This window comes from Danio rerio, chromosome 5 (assembly GCF_052040795.2).
Source record: "Danio rerio strain M-AB ecotype USA chromosome 5, GRCz13ab, whole genome shotgun sequence".
NCBI lineage: Eukaryota > Metazoa > Chordata > Actinopteri > Cypriniformes > Danionidae > Danio > Danio rerio.
The window spans coordinates 1453993-1480000 of NC_141025.1; the positions used below are offsets into that span (position 1 = coordinate 1453993).

At 41.2% G+C, this 26008-nt stretch overlaps 1 protein-coding gene across 2 annotated transcripts in view; it reads right to left on the reverse strand.

Annotated features, from left to right (window-relative positions):
• Positions 1–4409: 4409 nt before the first annotated feature.
• The window catches only part of ass1 (argininosuccinate synthase 1), a 95762-nt gene continuing 74163 nt past the window's right edge, over positions 4410–26008 (reverse strand). The window contains exons 12-15 of one of the 2 annotated variants that reach the window (XR_015490143.1): positions 21546–21677; positions 13498–13654; positions 7324–7775; positions 4410–6966 (exon numbers count right to left, since the gene is read on the reverse strand). Coding sequence is in view for 1 of the 2 variants with exons in the window: in NM_001004603.1 (NP_001004603.1) it covers positions 6614–6668; positions 7710–7775; positions 13498–13654; positions 21546–21677 (410 nt within the window). In the remaining variant the exon portion in view is untranslated. 2 annotated transcript variants of the gene reach the window in all.

The window sequence follows — 26008 nt, forward strand, 5'->3', positions numbered from 1 at the left end:
TCGATGTATTTGCTCTTCAGTGTTTGGACTCTCAGTAATAATTTAAACCACACTGAACTGAGCTAAACTGAACTGAACTTAAACACTAAAAACCGAACTACCCTGATCCAGTTACTATGACCATTTATGTGAAGCTGCTTTGACACAATCTACATTGTAAAAGCGCTGTACAAATAAAGCTGAATTGAATTTAATTCTTCTGGGCCAGGCTACGAGGGCAGCAGTCTCATGAAAGAGCCCTAGACTTCCCTCTGCCCAGACACTTTCTCCAGCGCCTCCGAGGAGATCCCAAGTCTTTTCCCGGGTCAGTCCCTCCATCGTGTCCTGGGTCTTCCCTGAGGCTTCTTCCTGGTATGACATGCCTGAAACACCTCCATAGGCAGGCGTCCAGGAGGCATCTGAAACAGATCCCCAAACCACCTCAGCTTACTTCTCTTGATGTGAAGCGGCTCTACTCTGAGCTCCTGCCGGGTGTCAGAGCTCCTCACCCTGTCTATAAGGGTGCGCCCTGCCACCCTGTGAAGAAAACTCATTTCAGCCGCTTGTATCTGAGATCTTGTCCTTTTATTCATGACCCACAGCTCATGACCATAGGTGAGAGTCGGACTGTAGATTGAGCGGCTCAGCTCCTTCTTCACCACAACAGACCAATACATCAACCACATTACCGCTGCACTGATCTGCCTGTCTATCTCACACTCCATCTTCCCTCACTCGTAAACAAAACCCCGAGATACCTGAACTCCTCCATCTGGGGTAAAGACTTTCCTCAACCTGGAGATGGCAAACCACCTTTTCCCGCTGGAGCACCATGGCCTCAGACTTGGAGGTGCTGATTCTCATCCCAGCTCCGTCACACTCTACAGCAAACCTCCCCAGTGCATGCTGAAGGTCCATGTCTGAGGAAGCCAACAGAACAACATCATCTGCGAAAAACAGAGATGAAATCCTGTGCTCCCCGAACTGGACAAGGCACATGGTCAAATGCCTTCTCCAAGTCCACAAAACACACGTGGACTGGCTGGGCATCCTCTCATGAACCCTTGAGCATCCTAGTGAGAGTATAGATTTTGTCAAACCGGGCTCATTGTGGAAACGTAGCCCCGCGGACGTTTCTGTAGACCGCGAGATACGTCCCGGGAGGTACGTATTCGAGAGGTTTTTGTTTTCGCGGATCCGCGAGAGGCCGCTGTGCGCGCTTTTTCTCGTCTCGGGCGCCTCTCGGGAGCGCGCGCCGTTCGCGCCCGCGCTGTTCTCGCGCAAAAAGCCGCCGGTTCGGCCGACCTGGCCGCCCTCCTCCTTCCCTAAACCCAAGCGACGGTTTGCAAAAGCCGCCCAGAAAAAAAAAGCAAAAGCCCTCGTCTTCGATTTCGACCGCGTTTTCGGATCCCACCGCATTCTCGCCCTTATTTTTCGGATTCTGTTTTTCATCTCACCTGATTTCTGGAACCGCTGTTCCCCGGACTCGATCCTGGTCGTCGTCCCCGCGGCTGGCTCCTCCTCCTTCTCCGGGGCCTCTGCTCCGCCAACGCAACGCTGTGAGCTAAGCGGACAAACTGATTGCATCGGGAAAGCCCTCCACTCGGAGGCAAGCCGTCGGCCGGTGAGTGCGAAGAGGAGGAGCGGCGCCACACCGCCCCGCAGTGTTCGCTCAGAAAAAAACTAAACGCAGCAGTAAATCGCGGACTCCAGAAACGTCCACGGGGCTACATTTCCAGAATGAGCTTGGGTTGGATTTTGTCCAGTGTGCCACAGCCTGGACAAAATCTGCATTGTTCAGCCCTTCTCAAGGAGTTGAGTTCCAGAGCCCAAGCTGTGCATGCAGGTAAGCCCGACTATCTTTAGTCCAACCAAACTTAGTACCAAGAGGGCAGCAGCCCTGCACAGTTTAGTTCAACCCTGCTTCAACACACTTACCTGTAAGATTCAAACAAGCCTAAAAGGAATCAGTTTGATCAGGTGTTTAATTAGAGTTGAAACTAAACTGTGCAGAGCTGCGGCCCTTCAGGAACTGAGTTTGACGCCTGTGCTCTAGTCGATACAGTTCAACCTCCCACACAAGCTTGGGCTCTTTCACACCCAGTGAGGTGATATTACAGAATAATATTAATAATAATAATAATAATAATACATTTTATTTAAAGGCGCCTTTCTAGCAACTCAAGGACACCGTGCAATCAACAAGAGCAATAAAACAACAAGAGAAATAATAAAATATACACAGCAATAGTGCAGATAAAATTAAGTATTAAAAGCCATCTTAAATAAGTGGGTTTTGAGTCTTGATTTGAACAGTGTGAGGGAGTCAGTGTTTCTGATGGCAGGTGGTAGTGAGTTCCAAAGCCGCGGAGCAGAGCAGCCGAATGCTCTGTTGCCCATAGTTGAAAGGCGAGAAGAGGAACCAGACAAGTGGAGGGAGGAAGAAGATCGCAGGGTGCGAGAAGGAACAGAAATGTGGATGAAGGCAGAGAAATATGGAGGGGCGAGATTGTGGATGGCTTTGAATGTTAACATCAAGATTTTAAAGTCAATTGGAAAATGAACAGGTGACCAGTGAAGCTGCTGCAGGACAGGGGTGATGTGATGAGAAGAAGGGGTTCTGGTGATGATACGGGCAGCTGAGTTCTGGACCAACTGAAGCTTACAGAGAGATTTATGAGTGAGACCAAGGAGAAGAGAGTTGCAGTAATCTAAACGAGATGTGACAAGGCTATGAAGGAGAACAGCAGTGGCATGAGGGGTAAGAGAAGTGTGGAGACGGTTAATGTTGCGTAGGTGGAATTAAGCAGACCGGGTGACGTTATAGGGTGCTATCAAGGATGACACCCAGACTCTTAACCTGTTTAGAGGGATAAATGGAACAGTCATCAATTGAAGTTCCAAGAGCCAGTTTCTGGGACTAACGATCGGGTTGTCTTGGTCCTAACCTTCGACCACCACTTGTTCCATAATGCACCAGCCCATTATGGTTCTCCCTGCAGGTGGTGGTGCCAGCAGGAGGATGGTCCCACGTCGATACTTCGGGCTGAGCCCGGCCGGATTCTGACTCCCCATTCACACGGGGCTTCAGCGTCAACACTTGACTGAAGATGTGTCTGAAGTTGAGGCTGACACGATAGTCATAGCAGCGTCAGCCAATGAAATTAGTCTGCAATCAGCTACTGTCTGAGCTGTGGTATATGCTGTGGTATATTAGCTGACGATTTCATTGGTGCTTGAAAGGTTGACCAACTTCTGCAGCGAGCAACACCACTGTAGTGGCGCTGACGGATCCACAATGCAGTTTGGCAACACTTGACGTAACCCATTCAAAGTGAATGGGAAGCATTGAAGTTGATGCCCCGTGTGAATGGGCCGTGAGAGATAGGAACACATACAAGCCCCAACCCCAGGCCTGGCTCCAGGGTCTGCTCCATATCGGTTAACGTCACAGCCTGCAGTGTATTTTTGCTTATAAGGGGTTTTTAAACTTCTCATTGTTCTCTAAATGTTTTGTTGTGAAAATAACCAACTTCCTAACAATCAAATAAATAAAAACAAACAATCAAGTTAAATAGAAATCATGACAAATTAAAACGTCACTGACCTGATGTCTACCTTTCTAATTAATATGAGTCTGTATACACTGCACAAAAACTCTGAGTCTTGTTTCTAGTCCAAACGGCTAACAAGTCTTGAAGCAAGAAGCATTTTTAGACAAGCAAAACAAAGAATGTTTTCAGAAACAAAATGAAGTGAGTCTTTCCTTAAAGCAAGCTTAATAATCTGCCAATGAGGGAAGCCAAATAAACTGATTTCAAACCAAAAGCAAGGTTATTTATTTTACTGACCCCACGTGCAGATGACTTTCCGATGCAGATTAAACATTAAGTCAAACACATGATTATAAACCACACATTAGGCTGACACAAATTAAAACTCAAATCTGAAATGCATATACAAGGTTAATAATATGAACTCACTGCAGATTGAGCACGAGCGCGTTTGTACCGTTTTACTGAAACTTTTAAGAGTTTCCAAATTTCTGTTCACTATAAGAATATAAAAAACTATAAGAAGGAAAAAAGTGAATGCACCACAGGTCTGCTGAACGCTTGATTCTGATTGGCTGATGAACATTCAGTTAAGGTTCCTATAGTTAAAAGCTTGAAAACACACTTGCAGCCAATCAGCCTTAAGGAGGCTGTCTCTTCACCAATTAAGCACAGATATTCAAAAGGGGGCGTGGCCTGTTGAGTTATGGGTGTGTTTGTTTTGGTGTTTTTAAATATCAACCTCATTTGGCAGAATTTGCTTATAAATAAAAACGGATATGGAGACACATTGTTTACTGTTTACATTGTGTTTTTTTTTTGACATTTCTCATTGTTTACCTTTTATTTTGTGGAATAACAACAAATAAGGTGCACTTTAGATCACACATTACGCTTTATTATTTTGAAAACATTACAGGAATGTTACATTTCAATCTTCTCTGAACATTTCAGAACATTTCAGAACACTGAGTTAATGATACTGGAAGAATATTCACTCATAACTTTAAGAGAACATTTTCACAACATTCAGCCAAGGTTTCTTCGGGGTTCAGCATCATAAAAGATTATATGATCACATCTGTTCAGAAATCATGACACGGATAACACAAATTAAGCATATTTTGAAGAAACAATAACTAAAAGAGTATAGTTTGCTTTATTAAACGCCACATTTTATTATTTTAAAGGTCTGGAAGTGCTTTGAAACGTGCATGTTATATTGGATGTTTGACGTAATTTAAACTGAAACATGGAGAGGGCGGGGCATACAGTAGCTCCTCACTTATTCAAAAATCAGCCAACAGCGTTCAGATTTCTCACTGCTCTGCCGGTGAGAGTGGTTAAGCTCAAGTGCATCAAATGAACAGCCAATGAGAAGAAGGGGGCGGGGCATGTCTAACACCAGAGAACATCCGATAGGTCAGATGATTTGATGAGAAACTGAAGTATGACGACAATAGCGGATAGCACATTTAAGCATATTTTGGAGAAATTATAACTTAGGGCGAGGCAGTGGCGCAGTAGGTAGTGCTGTCGCCTCACAGCAAGAAGGTCGCTGGGTCACTGGTTCGAATCTCGGCTCAGTTGGCGTTTCTGTGTGGAGTTTGCATGTTCTCCCTGCCTTTGTGTGGGTTTCCTCCGGGTGCTCCGGTTTCCCCCATGCACAGTCCAAAGACATGCAATACAGGTGAATTGGGTAGGCTAAATTGTATGAGTGTGTGTGTGAATGTGTGTGTTGGTGTTTCCCAGTGATGGGTTGCAGCTGGAAGGGCATTTGCTGCGTAAAAACTTGCTGGATAAGTTGGCGGTTCATTCCGCTGTGGTGACCCCGGATTATTAAGGGAACAAGCCGACAAAAAAATGAATGAATATTAACTTAGAGTATAGTTTGTTCAATTAAATGCCACTTTTTACTAATTTAAAGGTCACAAAGTGCTTTGAAATGTGCATTTTTATTTGACAATTTCAACTAAAACAAAGAGAGGGGGCGGGGCATATAGAAGCCCCTCCCCTTTTTAAAAACAGCCAATAGCGTTGTCTTTTCTCAGCTCAGCCAGAAAAAGCGATTGAGCTCAAGTGCATTAAATGAATAGCCAATAAGAAGAAGGGGCGGGGCTTGTCACACACAAAAGACCATTTGATTGGTCAGAAAATTTTACGAGAAAAAAACTGCAAGCTTTAGATGGTTATATCAGGTTTATATCTTCTACATGTGAATTTTAGAGCACACTAGATTATAGATATGCTTTAAATTAACATATTGATACTAACATTTAAAAAAACGTCAATTTAATTTCACAGGACCTTTAAAAACATTAAAGGAATGTTAATTTTCAACATTGTTCTTACTATTCTAAGACAAGTGGTGGAGTTTGAGCTTTTATTGACCTCCTGTGCTTTTATTCTCTCTATTCTTCATCCTTGTTAAACTGCTCTGACGGTCTACACTGTAAAAAGCGCTACAGAATTAACGACCAATTATATATATTCCATATATGGACACTTCAATGACTACATTATAGTTATGTAGTGAAGTTATAAAGGTTTAAAAGTAAGACGACATGGTGGCTCAGTGGTTAGCACTCTCGCCTCAAAGCAAGAAGATCGCTGGTTCGAGCCTCAGCTGGGTCAGTTTGTGTTTCTGTGTGGAGTTTGCATGTTCTTCCTGTGTTGGCGTGGGTTCCCTCTAGGTGCTCTGGAATCCCCCGCAGTCCAAACACATGCGCTATAGGGGAACTGATCAACTAAACTGGCCGTAGTGTATGAGTGTGTGTGTGAGAATGAGTGTGTATGGGTGTGTAGTTAGCGATTCATTCCGCTGTGGCGACCCCTGATGAATAAAGGTCTAAGCTGATGGGGAATGACTGAATGATTGTTGCTGGTCTTGTTATGAGCTGTTCAGTGAGTGCACTATACAGGGATCCACTATAATCTTCAATGTGCTGCTGTTAATGAAAGAGTTGTGTTCATAACGTTGAGGAAACCTTGTGTGAACGTTGTGAGAACGTTCCCTGTATGTGTGATTATACGTGTGTATTGCTGATCCTCCAATCACACACACACATGAGCTGTGTTTATCAGACGTTGTGTTTGCTGAGGGCGGCTCCCTGCAGACGGTTGTGTTCCCTCAGCCTGAAACACACACACATGATACTCCATCACACACACAAACACACACACAGACAAACACACTTAACGAGCTTACTAACACACACATAGACCCCCATATATATACACACACACACATACTTGCACTGAAAGACACACACGCACACACACACACACACACACACACACACACACACACAAATTTTCTCTTTCACTCTCACACACAAACAAACACACCCGCACAGACATGGACACTCTCTTACACAAACACAAACAAACACTCTCTCACTCTCAGACACACTAAAACATACACACACACACACTAACACAAACAAATGCACACACAGACACTGTCACAAACCAAAACGCACACTAACGCAAAAATACACACACACACTGTAAAACACACACACATGCACACACACACACACACACACACACACTTAAACCCCCCAAAAACAAACAGACAAGGACACTCACATACACACTCTCACATACACACACACCAACACAAACAAACGCACACACAGGCACTTACACAAACCAACACACACACTAATGCAAAAATACACACACACACACACACACACACACACAATCAAACACCCCAAAAACACACACACACACACACACACACAGACAAGGACACTCTCATACACACACACTCTCACATACATACACCTCAACACAAACAAACGCGCACACAGTCACTTTCACAAACCAACACACAAACTAACGCAAAATTACACACACACACACACACACACACTCTCTCTAAAACATACACACACACTAACACAAAACACACACACACACACTCAAACTCCCAAAAAACACACAGACAGACAAGGACACTCTCACACACACATGCATGCACACCAACAAAAACAAACGCACACACAGACACTAACACAAACACACACACACATTCTCACTTTCACACAAACACACACTCTCTCTCTCATACACTCAGGCACAGAGATGGACACAAAAAACATGCATTTGCACACACACATTTACACACACACACACTCTCTCTCTCTCTCTCTCTGCAGTGTTACTGACCGGACAGCATTGATCTTGATGAAGCCTGAGGCGTCGCAGGGGTCGTAGTCGCCCTGAACATCCATACTGTCAACAACACATGACAACAGATCAATGATCAATACACTAATCACATCATCAATACAGCAGAACACAAGCACAAACACAAGAGAACACAACTATAAACACAGCCTTAAACACACACACACATACACACACACACACACACACACACACACACACACTCTCATATTACAACAGCAATATACATATAACATATATAATTATACATATATACACATACATATATATATATATATATATATATATATATATATATATATATATATATATATATATATATATATATAAAGCATTATTAACCAAATTAATTAACTAATTAATTAATTTTAAATGTGACTAATTTAATGCCTCCTTAATGACGTTGTTTATTTTTACACTTTAGATATGACATATATCAGCTTTTATGTTTTTAGATATTAACATATTTTATAAAAGCAAAAAATCTAAATATTGTAATTTTTGGTAACAGTCACATACAAATTAACATGTTTATAATAATATTTGCACGTTCTTAAATTGAGTAGGGGGCGGGGTTAATTTCAGTATCATGACGTAATTCCAACATAAACTGAATATTGAGTAGGGGGCGGGGTTTTATTCCAGTATGATGACGTATTTCTGGATGAAACTGAATATTGAGTGGGGGGGGGGGGGGTATTCCAGTGTGATGACGAACTTCCAGCTGAAACTGAATATTGAGTAGGGGGCGGGGTTTTATTCCAGTATGATGACGTATTTCTGGATGAAACTGAATATTTGGTTGGGGGGGGGGGGGGGGGTTATTCCAGTGTGATGACAAACTTCCAGCTGAAACTGAAAATTGAGTAGGGGGCGGGGTTTTATTCCAGTGTGATGGCGTATTTCCAGCTGAAACTACATATTGATTAGGGGGCGGGGTTTTATTTCAGTATGATGACGTATTTCCGGCTGAAACTGAATATTGAGTAGGGGGCGGGGTTTTATTCCAGTGTGATGACGTATTTAAAGTTGAAATTGAATATTGAGTGGGGGGGCAGGGTTTTATTCCAGTATGATGACAAATTTCCAGCTGAAACTGAATATTGAGTGGGGGGGGGGGGGGCGGGGTTTTATTCCAGTGTGATAACATATTTAAAGTTGAAACTGAATATTGAGTGGGGGGGCGGGGTTTTATTCCAGTATGATGACGTATTTCCAGCTGAAACTGAATATTGAATAGGGGGCGGGGTTTTATTCCAGTATGATGACGTATTTCCAGCTGAAACTGAATATTGAGTAGGGGGCGGGGTTTTATTCCAGTATGATGATGTATTTCCAGCTGAAACTGAATATTGAGTAGGAGGCGGGGCTTTATTTCAATATGATGACATGTCCAACTGAAACTACATATCGAGAAGGTGGCGGGGTTTTATTTCAGAATTGTGTCTGGAAAAATATTCAAAGGCTTTTATTTTCATAAACAGCACGGATGTGAATGCGCCTGAGTGTTCTGATTGGCTGGAGTAGACATCTCACATCAGCAATTCTAGATGTGCACGCACTCATTCCGGAAATCTTCCTTCTGCGTTCACACATACAGACCTTTCCAAAAAATTGCCGGTATTTTTCCGGAAAGGTCTGTATGTGTAAAAGGGGCTATTGTCATAAACATTAATAACATTCAGTTGTAATATTATTTTCATTTACTTTGATTTTAACGTTTACTAATGAGACTCTTGTTTCCCATTGTACCTTATCGTCTTTTTAGAATTTAATTAAAAGCATTTGTTCACTCAGTAAATCTATATACAATAAAACTAAAAATTTCCTCCGTTTTGTCACAAAATTGGCATTTTTGATTAAACCTATTTACATTAGAGTGATTGTTAAATATGAACACATGAAGATGGAATAAAAAGCTTTTATTGTATAACAGCAGAGGTTTGGTTCTTTATTTTGATGTATAATATAATCATATTTTCCTTGCAAAAAATATTAAATAAAAAAGGCCATCAGATATAAAGTTTAATGGGTAAATGAAAAGCAGAAATACTCCAGTACACAAGATGACGATTTACATTTGCTTTCATATTTATATTAGATGTTCTGCAGCTTTTCTTTGTGTAAATCTGAGGATTTTATATTAAGATATGCATGTTGGGATTGCTCTCTACAGTAAACACTTTTTGATAATGATTTTGCTGCTCTCTGATGACGTAACACTGTGTTATCATCATCATTATTATTAACACAGCAGTTTCTTCCATCATTGATCTCAGACAAATGTCACAGTGTTGTCCTGCTGCGATTACACCTATACACAGACATTAAAGCCTGGAGGAAATCTAAATTGACAATGTCTATTTTGCTAAGCAGATTGTTAGTCTTAATGTGAACGACTAATCCTGTGAAAAATATCAGTTTGTTTTGTCAATCTTTAGTTAAAATCTGCCCATCTGCTTCTGCTCTGGAACATCAGTCATTATCTGATAACTCTGAATGAGCAAAATAAGCTTAGCCACGCCCCTCCAACTGTTAGAATGAGACTGAATAATAAGAGGCGGAGCAACAAATAAAGCCCTGCCCCTTACTCAATATTCAGTTTCAATTGGAAATAAGTCATCATGCTAAATGAAACCCCGCCCCCTAATCAACATTTTTACCGCCATAAATGTACTCATACTGAAATAAAACCCAGCCCTTGCTTAATATTCAGTTTCCACTAGAAATACATCATCATGCTGGATATTCAATATTCAGTTTCAGTTGGAAATACATCATCACACCTAAATAAACCCCGCCCCCTACTCAATATTCAGCTTCAGTTGTAAATATATCATCTTACCGAAATAAAACCCCACCCCCTACTCAACATTTAGTTTCAGTTAGAAACTGAATATTGAGTAGGGGGCAGGGTTTTATTTAAGTATGATGACGTATTTCCAGCTTAAACTGAATATTAAGTAGGGGGCAGGGTTTTATTTAAGTATGATGACGTGTTTCCAGCTGAAACTGAATATTGAGTAGGGGGCGGGGTTTTATTTAAGTATGATGACGTGTTTCCAGCTGAAACTGAATATTGAGTAGGGGGCGGGGTTTTATTTCAGTATGATGACGTGTTTCCAGCTAAAACTGAATATTGAGTAGGGGGCGGGTTTTATTTCAGTATGATGACGTATTTCCAGCTGAAACTGAATATTGAGTAGGGGGCAGGGTTTTATTTAAGTATGATGACGTGTTTCCAGCTGAAACTGAATATTGAGTAGGGGGCGGGGTTTTATTTCAGTATGATGACGTGTTTCCAGCTGAAACTGAATATTGAGTAGGGGGCGGGTTTTATTTCAGTATGATGACGTATTTCCAGCTGAATCTGAATATTGAGTAGGGGGTGGGGTTTTATTTCAGTATGATGACGTGTTTCCAGCTGAAACTGAATATTGAGTAGGGGGCGGGTTTTATTTCAGTATGATGACGTATTTCCAGCTGAATCTGAATATTGAGTAGGGGGCGGGGTTTTATTTCAGTATGATGACGTATTTCCTGCTGAATCTGAATATTGAGTAGGGGGCGGGTTTTATTTCAGTATGATGACGTATTTCCAGCTGAATCTGAATATTGAGTAGGGGCGGGGTTTTATTTCAGTATGATGACGTGTTTCCAGCTGAAACTGAATATTGAGTAGGGGGCGGGTTTTATTTCAGTATGATGACGTATTTCCAGCTGAATCTGAATATTGAGTAGGGGCGGGGTTTTATTTCAGTATGATGACGTATTTCCAGCTGAATCTGAATATTGAGTAGGGGCGGGGTTTTATTTCAGTATGATGACGTATTTCCTGCTGAATCTGAATATTGAGTAGGGGGCGGGGTTTTACTTCAGTATGATGACGTATTTCCTGCTGAATCTGAATATTGAGTAGGGGGCGGGGTTTTCTTCAGTATGATGATGTATTTCCAGCTGAAACTGAATATTTAGTAGGGGCGCGATTTTATTTCAGTATAATAACGTATTTCCAGCTGAATCTGAATATTGACAGAAAATTGACTGAATATAACAAAAAAGTATATATAATTATAAATAAATAACAGTATTATTGTTATTATACAATTATTATTGTAAATGAATAACAGAAATAATCCTAAATGTAACAGAAAAACAACTCTAAAGACACAACTGGAGTGATGCTAAGATGATTTAATCTCTTTCATGAATATTAATTTCATTATAATTAAATTCTATAGACAATACTATAGAATACGAAAAAGATGTTTAGAATTATCTGTTGTGTGTTGTCTTAGACCCGACTCATGGCCTAGAAGTCTTACCTCCCTGACTCATCATCCCTCCTTTCTGCTTCATTCAAAAAAATCTATCAGGAGCCATGCTTAGTCTAAATAAGATCACCATCATAATATTTAAACTTTGTTTTGTCGACTTGCGAAACTCACTGCATGCCGACACCTCTGCATAAAAGACTGTTACGCCGGTTTCACAACGCATGAGTGGCACTGCTATTTTTTCAGCGTGCACGTTCAAAACTGGGATTTACACCGTGAGCAGAGCAGCGCTTCAGTGTCAAGCAGGAGCCGTGCATGAGGCACATGTATGTTTTTTTCTGCGCAAAACACTCAGTTTGCTTGAGTTGCTTGGTTGAGTTGCACATAGAGAATAACGTCTTTATTCTGGGATTAATAATATATATAAAATATATAAATATATATATATATAGAAAAGTAAATATATTAATGAAATATAATATAAAATATTATATTATAATATATTATAAAGTAAATCCTATCTCAAAGCATTTACTGAGGCCCTGCAATTTATACTGGGTCACGTGCACCAGTACCTGGAGGTCTAGCGACGCCCCTGACCTCAACTATAGTGGTACAAGCTGAACTGGTTATAAAAATGTCATTAAATATGAATGCTAGTTGCATAGCTAGTTTTGAACAGTTCGTCTGTGCATGCTATTTAGAAATTAAAGTAGTTTGCCCTTTAATCTTTAATTGAAATCTGCAAATGCACTTCCTGCTCAGATTAGGTCTGTCTGAGGTATTGGGTGTGGCTAATATACTTAACCACGCCCCTCCAGCTGTCAGTTTTGACATCAAACCGAAATAGTGAGGAGGAGTCTGTCAGGCTGTAATAACTCCCCCCAAACCCTTTTCCCCATCTTTCTGAATGAAACGCCTACTTAACTACATCCAATCAGCTTGCAGGAGAAAAAAACAAACCACGCCCACTGTTTCAACATTTAATATTCCGTTTCTCCAGGAACTGCGACACAATATAAAAAAAACTAATTGCAGCTACCGGTTTATGCAGACTTTAAATTCCCTTTGTTTGTTGTGAATATCCGCCCTCTAGTGGCCAAAATGACACACTGTGCCCTTAAACCCCAGCCTATGGGATCAGTCCAGTGTAAGTCTCCCGTTTAGAGTAATTCGAGGCTGATAATGATCGTCTGCCGTCATGTGGCCTCGAGCTACAGCACAGGGTTTGACCTCTCGACCGAACACTTCCACACTTAAGCGCAACCAAACGCCTGATTCCCCTGAACGCTAGCGGAGGCCATTAGCAGCGCTTAGCATCTGGACTAATCTGAGAACAGCTGATCTGCCCTCAGGACACACAGGGGTCAGAGGTCATACACTGCACACATGACATCATTACTGTCATATACACACACACACACACACACACATGCTCATGAACACACACAGACACAAACACATATGGAGAAACAAACACACACACACACCTGACCAGCTCCTCGTTGTACAGTGATTTGGGAGACTCTCGGCCCAGGATGTACACCTGTCCCTTGTAGACGGAGAGCTGGACTCGTCCCTCCACGTGTTTCTGAGATCTCTCCACACACTCGCGCACAAACTCACACTCGGGGCTGAACCAGAAGCCTAAGAGAAACACAACACCACGGCATTAATAACACACCAGCGCTACACACTGCATCACAGTCCTTCAAGAGCTCTTATTATGCCTGATGTCTCTAGCAGTGTGTGAGCGATGTGTGTATGTGCGTGCGTGTGTTCTGCGGTGCACAGGTGTGTGGAGCAGCCGTCTCTCTGTGGGACGTCACTGAAGCTCTTGATTTTCTCAGTCTGTAATGTTGTAATGAGTTTAATCTGCAGTGTGTCCCGCTGCTGAGGGACCCGGCCCTTACACACACACACACACACACACACACAAACACACAAACACACTCACACACTCACACACACACCTTAATTACAGAACCACCGAAATTAAACGCTAATGGGACAAATCCTATTATCACCACAGAGAAAGAAAGAAAGAAAGAGAGAGAGAGTGTGTGTGTGTGTGTTTGTGTGAGAGACCTGTTGATGTTCACAACACACATTAACAAACCTGATAGAGAGAGAAACACACACACACTATACAGACAAAAAATGAACAAAAGTACAAACAGAAAACCAGGCGACAGAGAGCAGTACAGACAACAGACAGACAGACAAACAGAAAACAAACAGACAGACAAACAGACAGCAGACAGAATACCAGACAACAGACAGAGCAGAACAGACAACAAACAGACAGAATAGCAGACGACAGACTATCAGACAGACAGACCAACAGACAGAATACCAGACGACCGACAGACAGAGCAGAACAGAGAAAAGACAGAATACCAAAGGACCGACAGACAGACCAACAGACAGAATACCAGACGACAGAGAGCAGAACAGACAACAGACAGAAAGAATACCAGACGACAGACAGATAAAGAGCAGTACAGACAACAAACCGGCAGAATACCAGACAATAGACAGACATACAGACAGACCAACAGACAGAATACCAGACGACAGACAGAAAGCAGTACAGACATAAAACAGACAAAATGCCAAACAGACAGACGGACAGACAGACAGACAGACAGATCAACAGACATAATACCAGACAACTGACAGACAGAGCAGAACAGACTACAGACAGAATACCAGACGACCGACAGACAGACCAACAGTCAGAATACCAGACGACAGAGAGCAGAACAGACGACAGACAGACAGAATACCAGATGAAAGAGAGATAGAGAGCAGTACAGACAACAAACCAGTAGAATACCAGACAACAGACAGAAAGACAGAATACCAGACGACAGACAGACAGACCAACAGACAGAATACCAGACGACAGACAGAAAGCAGTACAGACAAAAAACAGACAGAATGCCAAATAGACAGACGGACAGACAGACAGATCAACAAACAGAATACCAGACGACAGACAGAGAGCAGAACAGACAACAGACAGAATACCAGACGACAGAGAGCAGAACAGACAACAGACAGACAGAATACCAGACGACAGAGAGCAGAACAGACAACAGACAGAATACCAGATGACCGACAGACAGACCAACAGACAGCAGAATATCAGACGACAGACAGATACAGAACAGTACAGACAACAAACCGGCAGAATACCTGACAACAGACAGTCAGACAGAATATCAGACGACAGACAGACAGACAGACCATCAGACGACAGACAGACAGACAAACCAACAGACAGAATACCAGATGACAGACAGAAAGCAGTACAGACATAAAACAGACAGAATGCCAAACAGACATATGAACAGACAGACAGATCAACAAACAGAATACTAGACGACAGACAGACCGAGAGCAGAACAGACAACAGACAGAATACCAGACGAAAGAGAGTCAGAGAGCAGAACAGACAACAGGCAGAAAAAATATGGAAGAACAGACATACTGACACACAAAAGAGCAGACAAGACAAACAGACGGACAGAAAAAACAGACAACAGACAGACAATACAGACAGAAGAACAGACAAACAAACAGAAAAAACAGACAGATGAACACAGACAAAAACAAAAGACAAACAGAAGAACGGACAAAAAACTGAGAAAAACAGACAGAAGAACAGGCAGTGGACAAAATGAAAGAACAGATAGAAAAACAGTCAAACAAAAAATGAACAGTCAAAAAGGACAGAAAAACAGGCAGAACAGCAGACAACAAACAGAAGGACAGACAACAGACAGAACAAACAACAAACAGAACAACTGACAGGACAGGCAGAAAAATACACAGAACAGACAACAGACAGAACAGACAGACAACAGACAGAACAACAGACAGAACAACAGACATAACAACAGACAACAGGAAGAACAACAGACAGAACAACAGACATAACAACAGACATATCAACAGACTACAGACATAACAACAGACAACAGGCAGAAAACCAGACATAACAACAGACATAACAACAGACATAACAACAGACAACAGGAAGAACAACAGACAGAACAACAGACAACAGGCAGAACAACAGACAGAACAACAGACATAACAACAGACAACAGGCAGAACAACAGATAGAACAACAGACATAACAACAGACAACAGGCAGAACAACAAACATAACAACAGACAGAACAACAGACAAAACAATAGGCAGAACAGCAGACAGAACAACAGACATAACAACAGACAACAGGCAGAACAACAGACATAACAACAGACAACAGGCAGAACAACAGACAGAACAACAGACATAACAACAGACAACAGGCAGAACAACAGATAGAACAACAGACATAACAACAGACAACAGGCAGAACAACAAACATAACAACAGACAGAACAACAGACAAAACAATAGGCAGAACAGCAGACAGAACAACAGACATAACAACAGACAACAGGCAGAACAACAGACAACAGGCAGAACAACAGACAAAACAACAGACAACAGGCAGAACAACAGACAGAACAACAGGCAGAACAACTGGCAGAACTACAGACATAACAGACTACAGACATAACAACAGAGAACAGGCAGAACAACAGACATAACAACAGACAACAGGTAGAACAACAGACATAACAACAGACATAACAACAGACAACAGGAAGAACAACAGACATAACAACAGACAACAGGCAGAACAACAGACAGAACAACAGACAACAGGCAGAACAACAGATATAACAACAGACAACAGGCAGAACAACAAACATAACAACAGACAGAACAACAGACAGAACAACAGACAAAACAATAGGCAGAACAGCAGACAGAACAACAGACATAACAACAGACAACAGGCAGAACAACAGACATAACAACAGACAACAGGCAGAACAACAGACAGAACAACTGGCAGAACTACAGACATAACAGACTACAGACATAACAACAGAGAACAGGCAGAACAACAGACATAACAACAGACAACAGGTAGAACAACAGACATAACAACAGACATAACAACAGACAACAGGAAGAACAACAGACATAACAACAGACAACAGGCAGAACAACAGACAGAACAACAGACATAACAACAGACAACAAGCAGAACAACAAACATAACAACAGACAGAACAACAGACAAAACAATAGGCAGAACAGCAGACAGAACAACAGACATAACAACAGACAACAGGCAGAACAACAGACATAACAACAGACAACAGGCAGAACAACAGACAGAACAACAGGCAGAACAACTGGCAGAACTACAGACATAACAGACTACAGACATAACAGAGAACAGGCAGAACAACAGACATAACAACAGACAACAGGTAGAACAACAGACATAACAACAGACATAACAACAGACATAACAACAGACAACAGGAAGAACAACAGACATAACAACAGACAACAGGCAGAACAACAGACAGAACAACAGACATAACAACAGACAACAGGCAGAACAACAGATAGAACAACAGACATAACAACAGACAACAGGCAGAACAACAAACATAACAACAGACAGAACAACAGACAAAAAAACAGGCAGAACAGCAGACAAAACAACAGGCAGAACAGCAGACAGAACAACAGACATAACAACAGACAACAGGCAGAACAACAGACATAACAACAGACAACAGGCAGAACAACAGGCAGAACAACTGGCAGAACTACAGACATAACAGACTACAGACATAACAACTGAGAACAGGCAGAACAACAGACATAACAACAGACAACAGGTAGAACAACAGACATAACAACAGACTACAGACAGAACAACAGACATAACAACAGACAGAACAACAAACAAGAGGCAGAACTACAGACAGAACAACAGACATAACAACAGACAACAGGCAAAACAACAGACATAACAACAGACAACAGGCAGAACTACATACATAACAGACAACAGGTACAACAGCAGACATAACAACAGACAACAGACAGAACAACAGACATAACAACAGACTACAGACATAACAACAGACAACAGGCAAAACAACAGACATAACAACAGACTACAGACATAACAACAGACAACAGGCAAAACAACAGACATAACAACAGACAACAGGCAAAACAACAGACATAACAACAGACTACAGACATAACAACTGACAACAGGCAGAACAACAGACATAACAACAGACAACAGGCAGAACTACATACATAACAGACAACAGGTACAACAGCAGACATAACAACAGACAACAGACAGAACAACAGACATAACAACAGACTACAGACATAACAACAGACAACAGGCAAAACAACAGACATAACAACAGACTACAGACATAACAACAGACAACAGGCAAAACAACAGACATAACAACAGACAACAGGCAGAACAACAGACATAACAACAGACTACAGACATAACAACTGACAACAGGCAGAACAACAGACATAACAACAGACAGAACAACAGACTACAGACATAACAACAGACAACAAGCAAAACAACAGACATAACAACAGACTACAGACATAACAACTGACAACAGGCAGAACAACAAACATAACAACAGACAGAACAACAGACAAAACAATAGGCAGAACAGCAGACAGAACAACAGACATAACAACAGACAACAGGCAGAACAACAGACATAACAACAGACAACAGGCAGAACAACAGACAGAACAACAGGCAGAACAACTGGCAGAACTACAGACATAACAGACTACAGACATAACAACAGAGAACAGGCAGAACAACAGACATAACAACAGACAACAGGTAGAACAACAGACATAACAACAGACATAACAACAGACATAACAACAGACAACAGGAAGAACAACAGACATAACAACAGACAACAGGCAGAACAACAGACAGAACAACAGACATAACAACAGACAACAGGCAGAACAACAGATATAACAACAGACATAACAACAGACAACAGGCAGAACAACAAACATAACAACAGACAGAACAACAGACAAAACAATAGGCAGAACAGCAGACAGAACAACAGACATAACAACAGACAACAGGCAGAACAACAGACATAACAACAGACAACAGGCAGAACAACAGACAGAACAACAGGCAGAACAACTGGCAGAACTACAGACATAACAGACTACAGACATAACAACTGAGAACAGGCAGAACAACAGACATAACAACAGACTACAGACAGAACAACAGACATAACAACAGACAGAACAACAAACAAGAGGCAGAACTACAGACAGAACAACAGACATAACAACAGACAACAGGCAAAACAACAGACATAACAACAGACAACAGGCAGAACTACATACATAACAGACAACAGGTACAACAGCAGACATAACAACAGACAACAGACAGAACAACAGACTACAGACATAACAACAGACAACAGGCAAAACAACAGACATAACAACAGACTACAGACATAACAACAGACAACAGGCAAAACAACAGACATAACAACAGACAACAGACAGAACAACAGACTACAGACATAACAACAGACAACAGGCAAAACAACAGACATAACAACAGACAACAGGCAAAACAACAGACATAACAACAGACTACAGACAGAACAACTGACAACAGGCAGAACAACAGACATAACAACAGACAACAGGCAGAACTACATACATAACAGACAACAGGTACAACAGCAGACATAACAACAGACAACAGACAGAACAACAGACATAACAACAGACTACAGATATAACAACAGACAACAGGCAAAACAACAGACATAACAACAGACTACAGACATAACAACAGACAACAGGCAAAACAACAGACATAAGAACAGACAACAGGCAGAACAACAGACATAACAACAGACTACAGACATAACAACTGACAACAGGCAGAACAACAGACATAACAACAGACAGAACAACAGACTACAGACATAACAACAGACAACAAGCAAAACAACAGACATAACAACAGACTACAGACATAACAACTGACAACAGGCAGAACAACAGACAGAACAACAGAAAACAGGTAGAACAACAGACATAACAACAGACTACAGACAGAACAACAGACATAACAACAAACAAGAGGCAGAACTACAGACAGAACAACAGACATAACAACAGACAACAGGCAAAACAACAGACATAACAACAGACAACAGGCAGAACTACATACATAACAGACAACAGGTACAACAGCAGACATAACAACAGACAACAGACAGAACAACAGACATAACAACAGACTACAGACATAACAACAGACAACAGGCAAAACAACAGACATAACAACAGACTACAGACATAACAACAGACAACAGGCAAAACAACAGACATAACAACAGACAACAGGCAGAACAACAGACATAACAACAGACTACAGACATAACAACTGACAACAGGCAGAACAACAGACATAACAACAGACAACAGGCAGAACTACATACATAACAGACAACAGGTACAACAGCAGACATAACAACAGACAACAGACAGAACAACAGACATAACAACAGACTACAGACATAACAACAGACAACAGGCAAAACAACAGACATAACAACAGACTACAGACATAACAACAGACAACAGGCAAAACAACAGACATAACAACAGACAACAGGCAGAACAACAGACATAACAACAGACTACAGACATAACAACTGACAACAGGCAGAACAACAGACATAACAACAGACAACAGGCAGAACTACATACATAACAGACAACAGGTACAACAGCAGACATAACAACAGACAACAGACAGAACAACAGACATAACAACAGACTACAGACATAACAACAGACAACAGGCAAAACAACAGACATAACAACAGACTACAGACATAACAACAGACAACAGGCAAAACAACAGACATAACAACAGACAACAGGCAGAACAACAGACATAACAACAGACAACAGGCAGAACAACAGACATAACAACAGACTACAGACATAACAACTGACAACAGGCAGAACAACAGACATAACAACAGACAACAGGCAAAACAACAGACATAACAACAGACAACAGGCAGAACAACAGACATAACAACAGACTACAGACATAACAACTGACAACAGGCAGAACAACAGACATAACAACAGACAACAGGCAGAACAACAGACATAACAACAGACTACAGACATAACAACTGACAACAGGCAGAACAACAGACATAACAACAGACAGAACAACAGACTACAGACATAACAACAGACAACAAGCAAAACAACAGACATAACAACAGACTACAGACATAACAACTGACAACAGGCAGAACAACAGACAGTGTACAGAAGGACAGACAACAGACAGAAGAGCAGAGCAACAGAGAGAGAAAAACAGATGACAGACAGTAGAACATCAACAGACAGATAAAATAGACATAGACAGAGAGAGAAACAGAAAAACAGACAAAGAGAAAAAACAAACAAAAGAACAGACAATAGACAGAAAAACAGCCAGAACAACAGACAGACAGATAATCCCTGTGCTGTTTTCATCAAAGCTGTGTTGTGTCATGTTTTGTGTGTTGTTGTGTGTTGTACCGTTATAGATGAGCTCAGAGAACTTGATGCCGAGGCTCTGCTTGATCTTGCGCACCTCTCGGTCCATAGTGAAGGTCTCGATGTCCAGATGAGCCTGAAGGAGAACTGTTCCTCCAGGAGTCTCGTAGATTCCTCAAAAACACAGCAGCACATAGACTATCAGCACTAGATAAGCTTCAACAACCTGCTTTACGAACATTTTAGAATATCACTCCAGAAATACTTTATTTCATTAACAATTCAATAAAAGATTTATTAGAGGAGAACAAACACCACAGTGGCCAATCCTAACAGAGCAGCAAACTCCACTTCTCTCAGTGATATCTGTGCAGGAGCAGCAGGATGCTTGTGTTCCTCATTGACTGGAAACGCTGTGTTATTCACGAATGTTTTATGCCTTATTCCAGTTCGCACATTTATCTAATCTGCCTATATGGATGGAAGCACAGCTATTGGCAGCTAATCCAGATATGAAGCACTTCCAGCATTGTCTGAGCAGATTTCCTAGTGAAACGTTGCCTGTCAGCAGGTGTTGATGAGCAACACTGGAAGCTGGTCAGATTCACTCTAGTCTGTAATTTACAGCGCCGGTCTGGCACACAGAAAATCAAGCCTTCAGTCGCCTGTCTGAGAGGTCACAGACCAGATGATGAAGGACAGGAGAGGTCCTGCGTACACTGATCACTCACACGTCCATCAGGCCACAGATTCTCACACACACAGACACACAAACGCATTGCTGTCCATCAGGCCAGATTCACCCTCACACGCGCGCACACACACACACCTACTGAATGCACAGATAAGCAGAGTTTACTCCAGTCATGCAAAGCAGAATTGTCTGTATTGCTAGTTTGAATTTCCTAAGAATATATACTGACGTCAAGCATTTGAATGATAGTGTGTGTTACAAGACTTTCTATACAAGCTTTATTCAAATTATCCTGGATTTTGTTTTACACATATGATCCTGGATTTTTTTTTAAAGATTGGGTCTTGTCTGATCAATACATTATACTGATTTCCGAAGCATTATGTGACTGTAAAGACTAAAGTAATGATGCTGAAAATTAGGGCTGTGCGATATTGTAAAAATGTGACATTGCAATATTTTCATTCACAGGAGCTACACTCACCGGCCACTTTATTAGGTACACCTGTCTAACTGCTCATTAATGCAAATGTCTAATCAGCCAATCACATGGCAGCAGCTCGCTGCATTTCGGCATGTAGACATGGTCAAGAGGATCTGCTGCAGTTCAAAGCGAGCATCAGAATGGGGAAGAAAGGGGATTTAAGAGACTTTGAACGTGGCATGGTTGTTGCTGCCAGACGGGCTGCTCTGAGTATTTCAGAAACTGCTGATCTACTGGGATTTTCACACACAACCATCTCTAGGGTTTACAGAGAATGCTCCGACAAAGAGGAAATATCCAGTGAGCGGCAGTTCTGTGGGCGCAAATGCCTTGTTGATGAGGCCAGAGGAGAATGGCCAGACTGGTTCCAGCTGATAGAAAGGCAACAGTAGCTCAAATAAGCACTCGTTACAACCGAGCTCTGCAGAAGAGCATCTCTGAACACACAACACGGCCAACCTTGAGGCGGATGGGCTACAGCAGCAGAAGAGCACACCGGGTGCCGCTCCTGTCAGCTAAGAACAGGAAACTGAGGCTACAATTCACACAGACTCACCAAAACTGGACAATAGAAGATTGGAGAAACGTTGCTGCTCTGATGAGTCTCCATTTCTGCTCACACATTCAGATGATCGGGTCAGAATTTGGCCTCAACAACATGAAAGCATGGATCATCCTGCCTTGTATCAGCGGTTCAGGCTGGTGGTGGTGGTGTAATGGCCATGTCATAAAGCTCAATCATCTCAGACTGGTTTCTTGAACATGACGATGAGTTCACTGTACTCAAATGGCCTCCACAGTCACCAGAGCTCAATCCAATAGAGCAGCTTTGGGATGTGGTGGAACGGGAGATTGGCATCATGGATGTGCAGCCGACAAATCTGCAGCAACTGTGTGATGCTATCATGACAATATGGAGCAAAATCTCTGAGGAATATTTCCAGTAGCTTGTTGAATCTACAACACCAAGGATTAAGGCAGTTCTGAACGTAAAAGAGGTCCAAAGCTATAAGGTGTAGCTAACAAAGTGATCGGTGAGTGTGTGTGTGTGTGTATATATATATATATATATATATGTATCCCTCACAGTCCAAACACATGCGCTAAAAGGGAATTAATAAACTAAATTGGCTGTGGTATACGAGTTTGCATATGTATGAGTGTTTCCCAGTACTGGGTTGCAGCTGGAAAGGCATCCACTGGGTAAAACATTTGCTGTAATAGTTGTCAGTTCATTCCACTGTGGTGACCCCTGATTAATAAAGGGACTATCAAAGGAAAATGAATGAATGAATGAATGAATGAATATACAGTCATGTATTAAAAGTGTAGTACAGTTATATAAAATGCAAATATATTGATTTATAATTAACTTTTATGTAGCTCTTAAATGATCTGGAATCAGTCAGTCTATTTGATTTACAAGACTCTTGAAAATGCTGGGTCAAATATGGATAGTTGGGTTATGAAGTATAATATACATTTAATCTAATAATGAACTCAGTGTTGGACTTGTCAATATTTGACTGCATGTGGCGTTACTTTATACATTTAAATAAATCATGCTTTTAACCCAGTTGTCTACATTTCAAAACAACCCAGCATTTTAGAGTTCCCCCAGCACAGAAGTCCTGAATCGAGTCCTGCTGAGCAGAAGAGCCTGACTATAATTAAAGCCGTCATTCATTCATTCCTTTAAGAAACCCAAAGCTGCGAGTTCTGAGAGAGAGAGAGAGTGTGTGTGTGTGTGTGTGTGTGTGTGTGTGTGTGTGTGTGTGTGTGTGTGTAAAAGCATCCCCGTTCATCCGTCCGTCCCCTGCAGGCACAGAAACAAGAATCGCCCAAAACAACAATTAGCAGATGAGGCTTTGCTAGAGTCCTGCAAATGGCTGGAATCTGAGCCGTGCGGAGTGTGTGTGTGTGTGTGTGTGTGTGGGATTTACAGGAGAATCTGATAACAACACTGTCAGAGTTACAGATGCACAGATTACAGAGCGGATTAAACACACACACACACACACACACACACACACACACACACACACACACACACACACACACACACACACACACACACACACACACACACACACTAAAGAGAGGAGAAACGGCTGCAAGCAATGGTGCTAACACAAACACACATATCTATAAACACACACACTCTATAAACATACACATAACTAAAAACTCACACAAACACATACACCACACACACTTATACACTCATACATCTACATACATTATATATATATATATATATATATATATATATATATATATATATATATATATATATATATATATATATATATATATATATATATATATATATACATACATACACAGTTGAAGTCAGAATTATTAGCGCCCCTGTTTATTTTTTTCCCCAATTTCTGTTCTGGGAAGATTGTCTCAGCACATTTCTAATCATAATAGTTTTAAAAAACCATCTCTAATAACTGATTTATTTTCTCTTTGTCATGATGACAGTAAATAATATTAGACTAGATATTCTTCAAGACACTTCTATACAGCTTAAAGTGACATTAAAAGGCTTCACTAGGTTAATAAGGGTAACTAGGCAGGTTAGGGTAATTAGTCAAGTTATTGTATAATGATGGTTTGTTCTGTAGACTATCGGAAAAAAAAAAAAGTTTAAAGGGGCTCATAATTTTGTCCCAAAAATGTTTTTTAAAAAACTAATAACTGCTTTTATTCTAGCCGAAATAAAACAAAAAAGACTTTCTCCAGAAGAAAAAATATTATCAGACACACTGTGAAAATTTCCTTGCTCTGTTAAAAATCATTTGTGAAATATTTAAAAAAGAAAATTAAAACCAAAAGGGTGCTAATAATTCTGTCTTCAACTGTACATATATAGCTGCGAATAAGAAGCTGGATTCAGCCTTGTCCCTCCTTATCTCAAACACAACAGCAGTCTGGTGAGAAATCTCTGTAGACGGATAGCATTTCACGTCACGTTCAGACTTACAATCTTAAAATGTGAGCAAAATCAGCTGTTTTGTCATCACCTTAAGGGGGTCACACACCAGAAACGCCGCTTCACATTACGCTATAGAGAATCATTCAAACACTAGCTCTAAAGTGACTCTAAAGTGCAGGGCCGGATTAACCAATGGGCCTTATGGGCACAGGCCCAGGGGCCCGTGCGCACTAGGGGCCCCTGTGAGGGAGGAGAAAAAAAAGACAATTTTGGAGTGTCTTTTTAGGCTAATTGCAAATAGCGCATCTAGTTGGACTAAGCTATTCAGGGTTTACGCCCATCGATGCCTGATTAATAGAGACAAGATGAGTAAAGAGCTATAA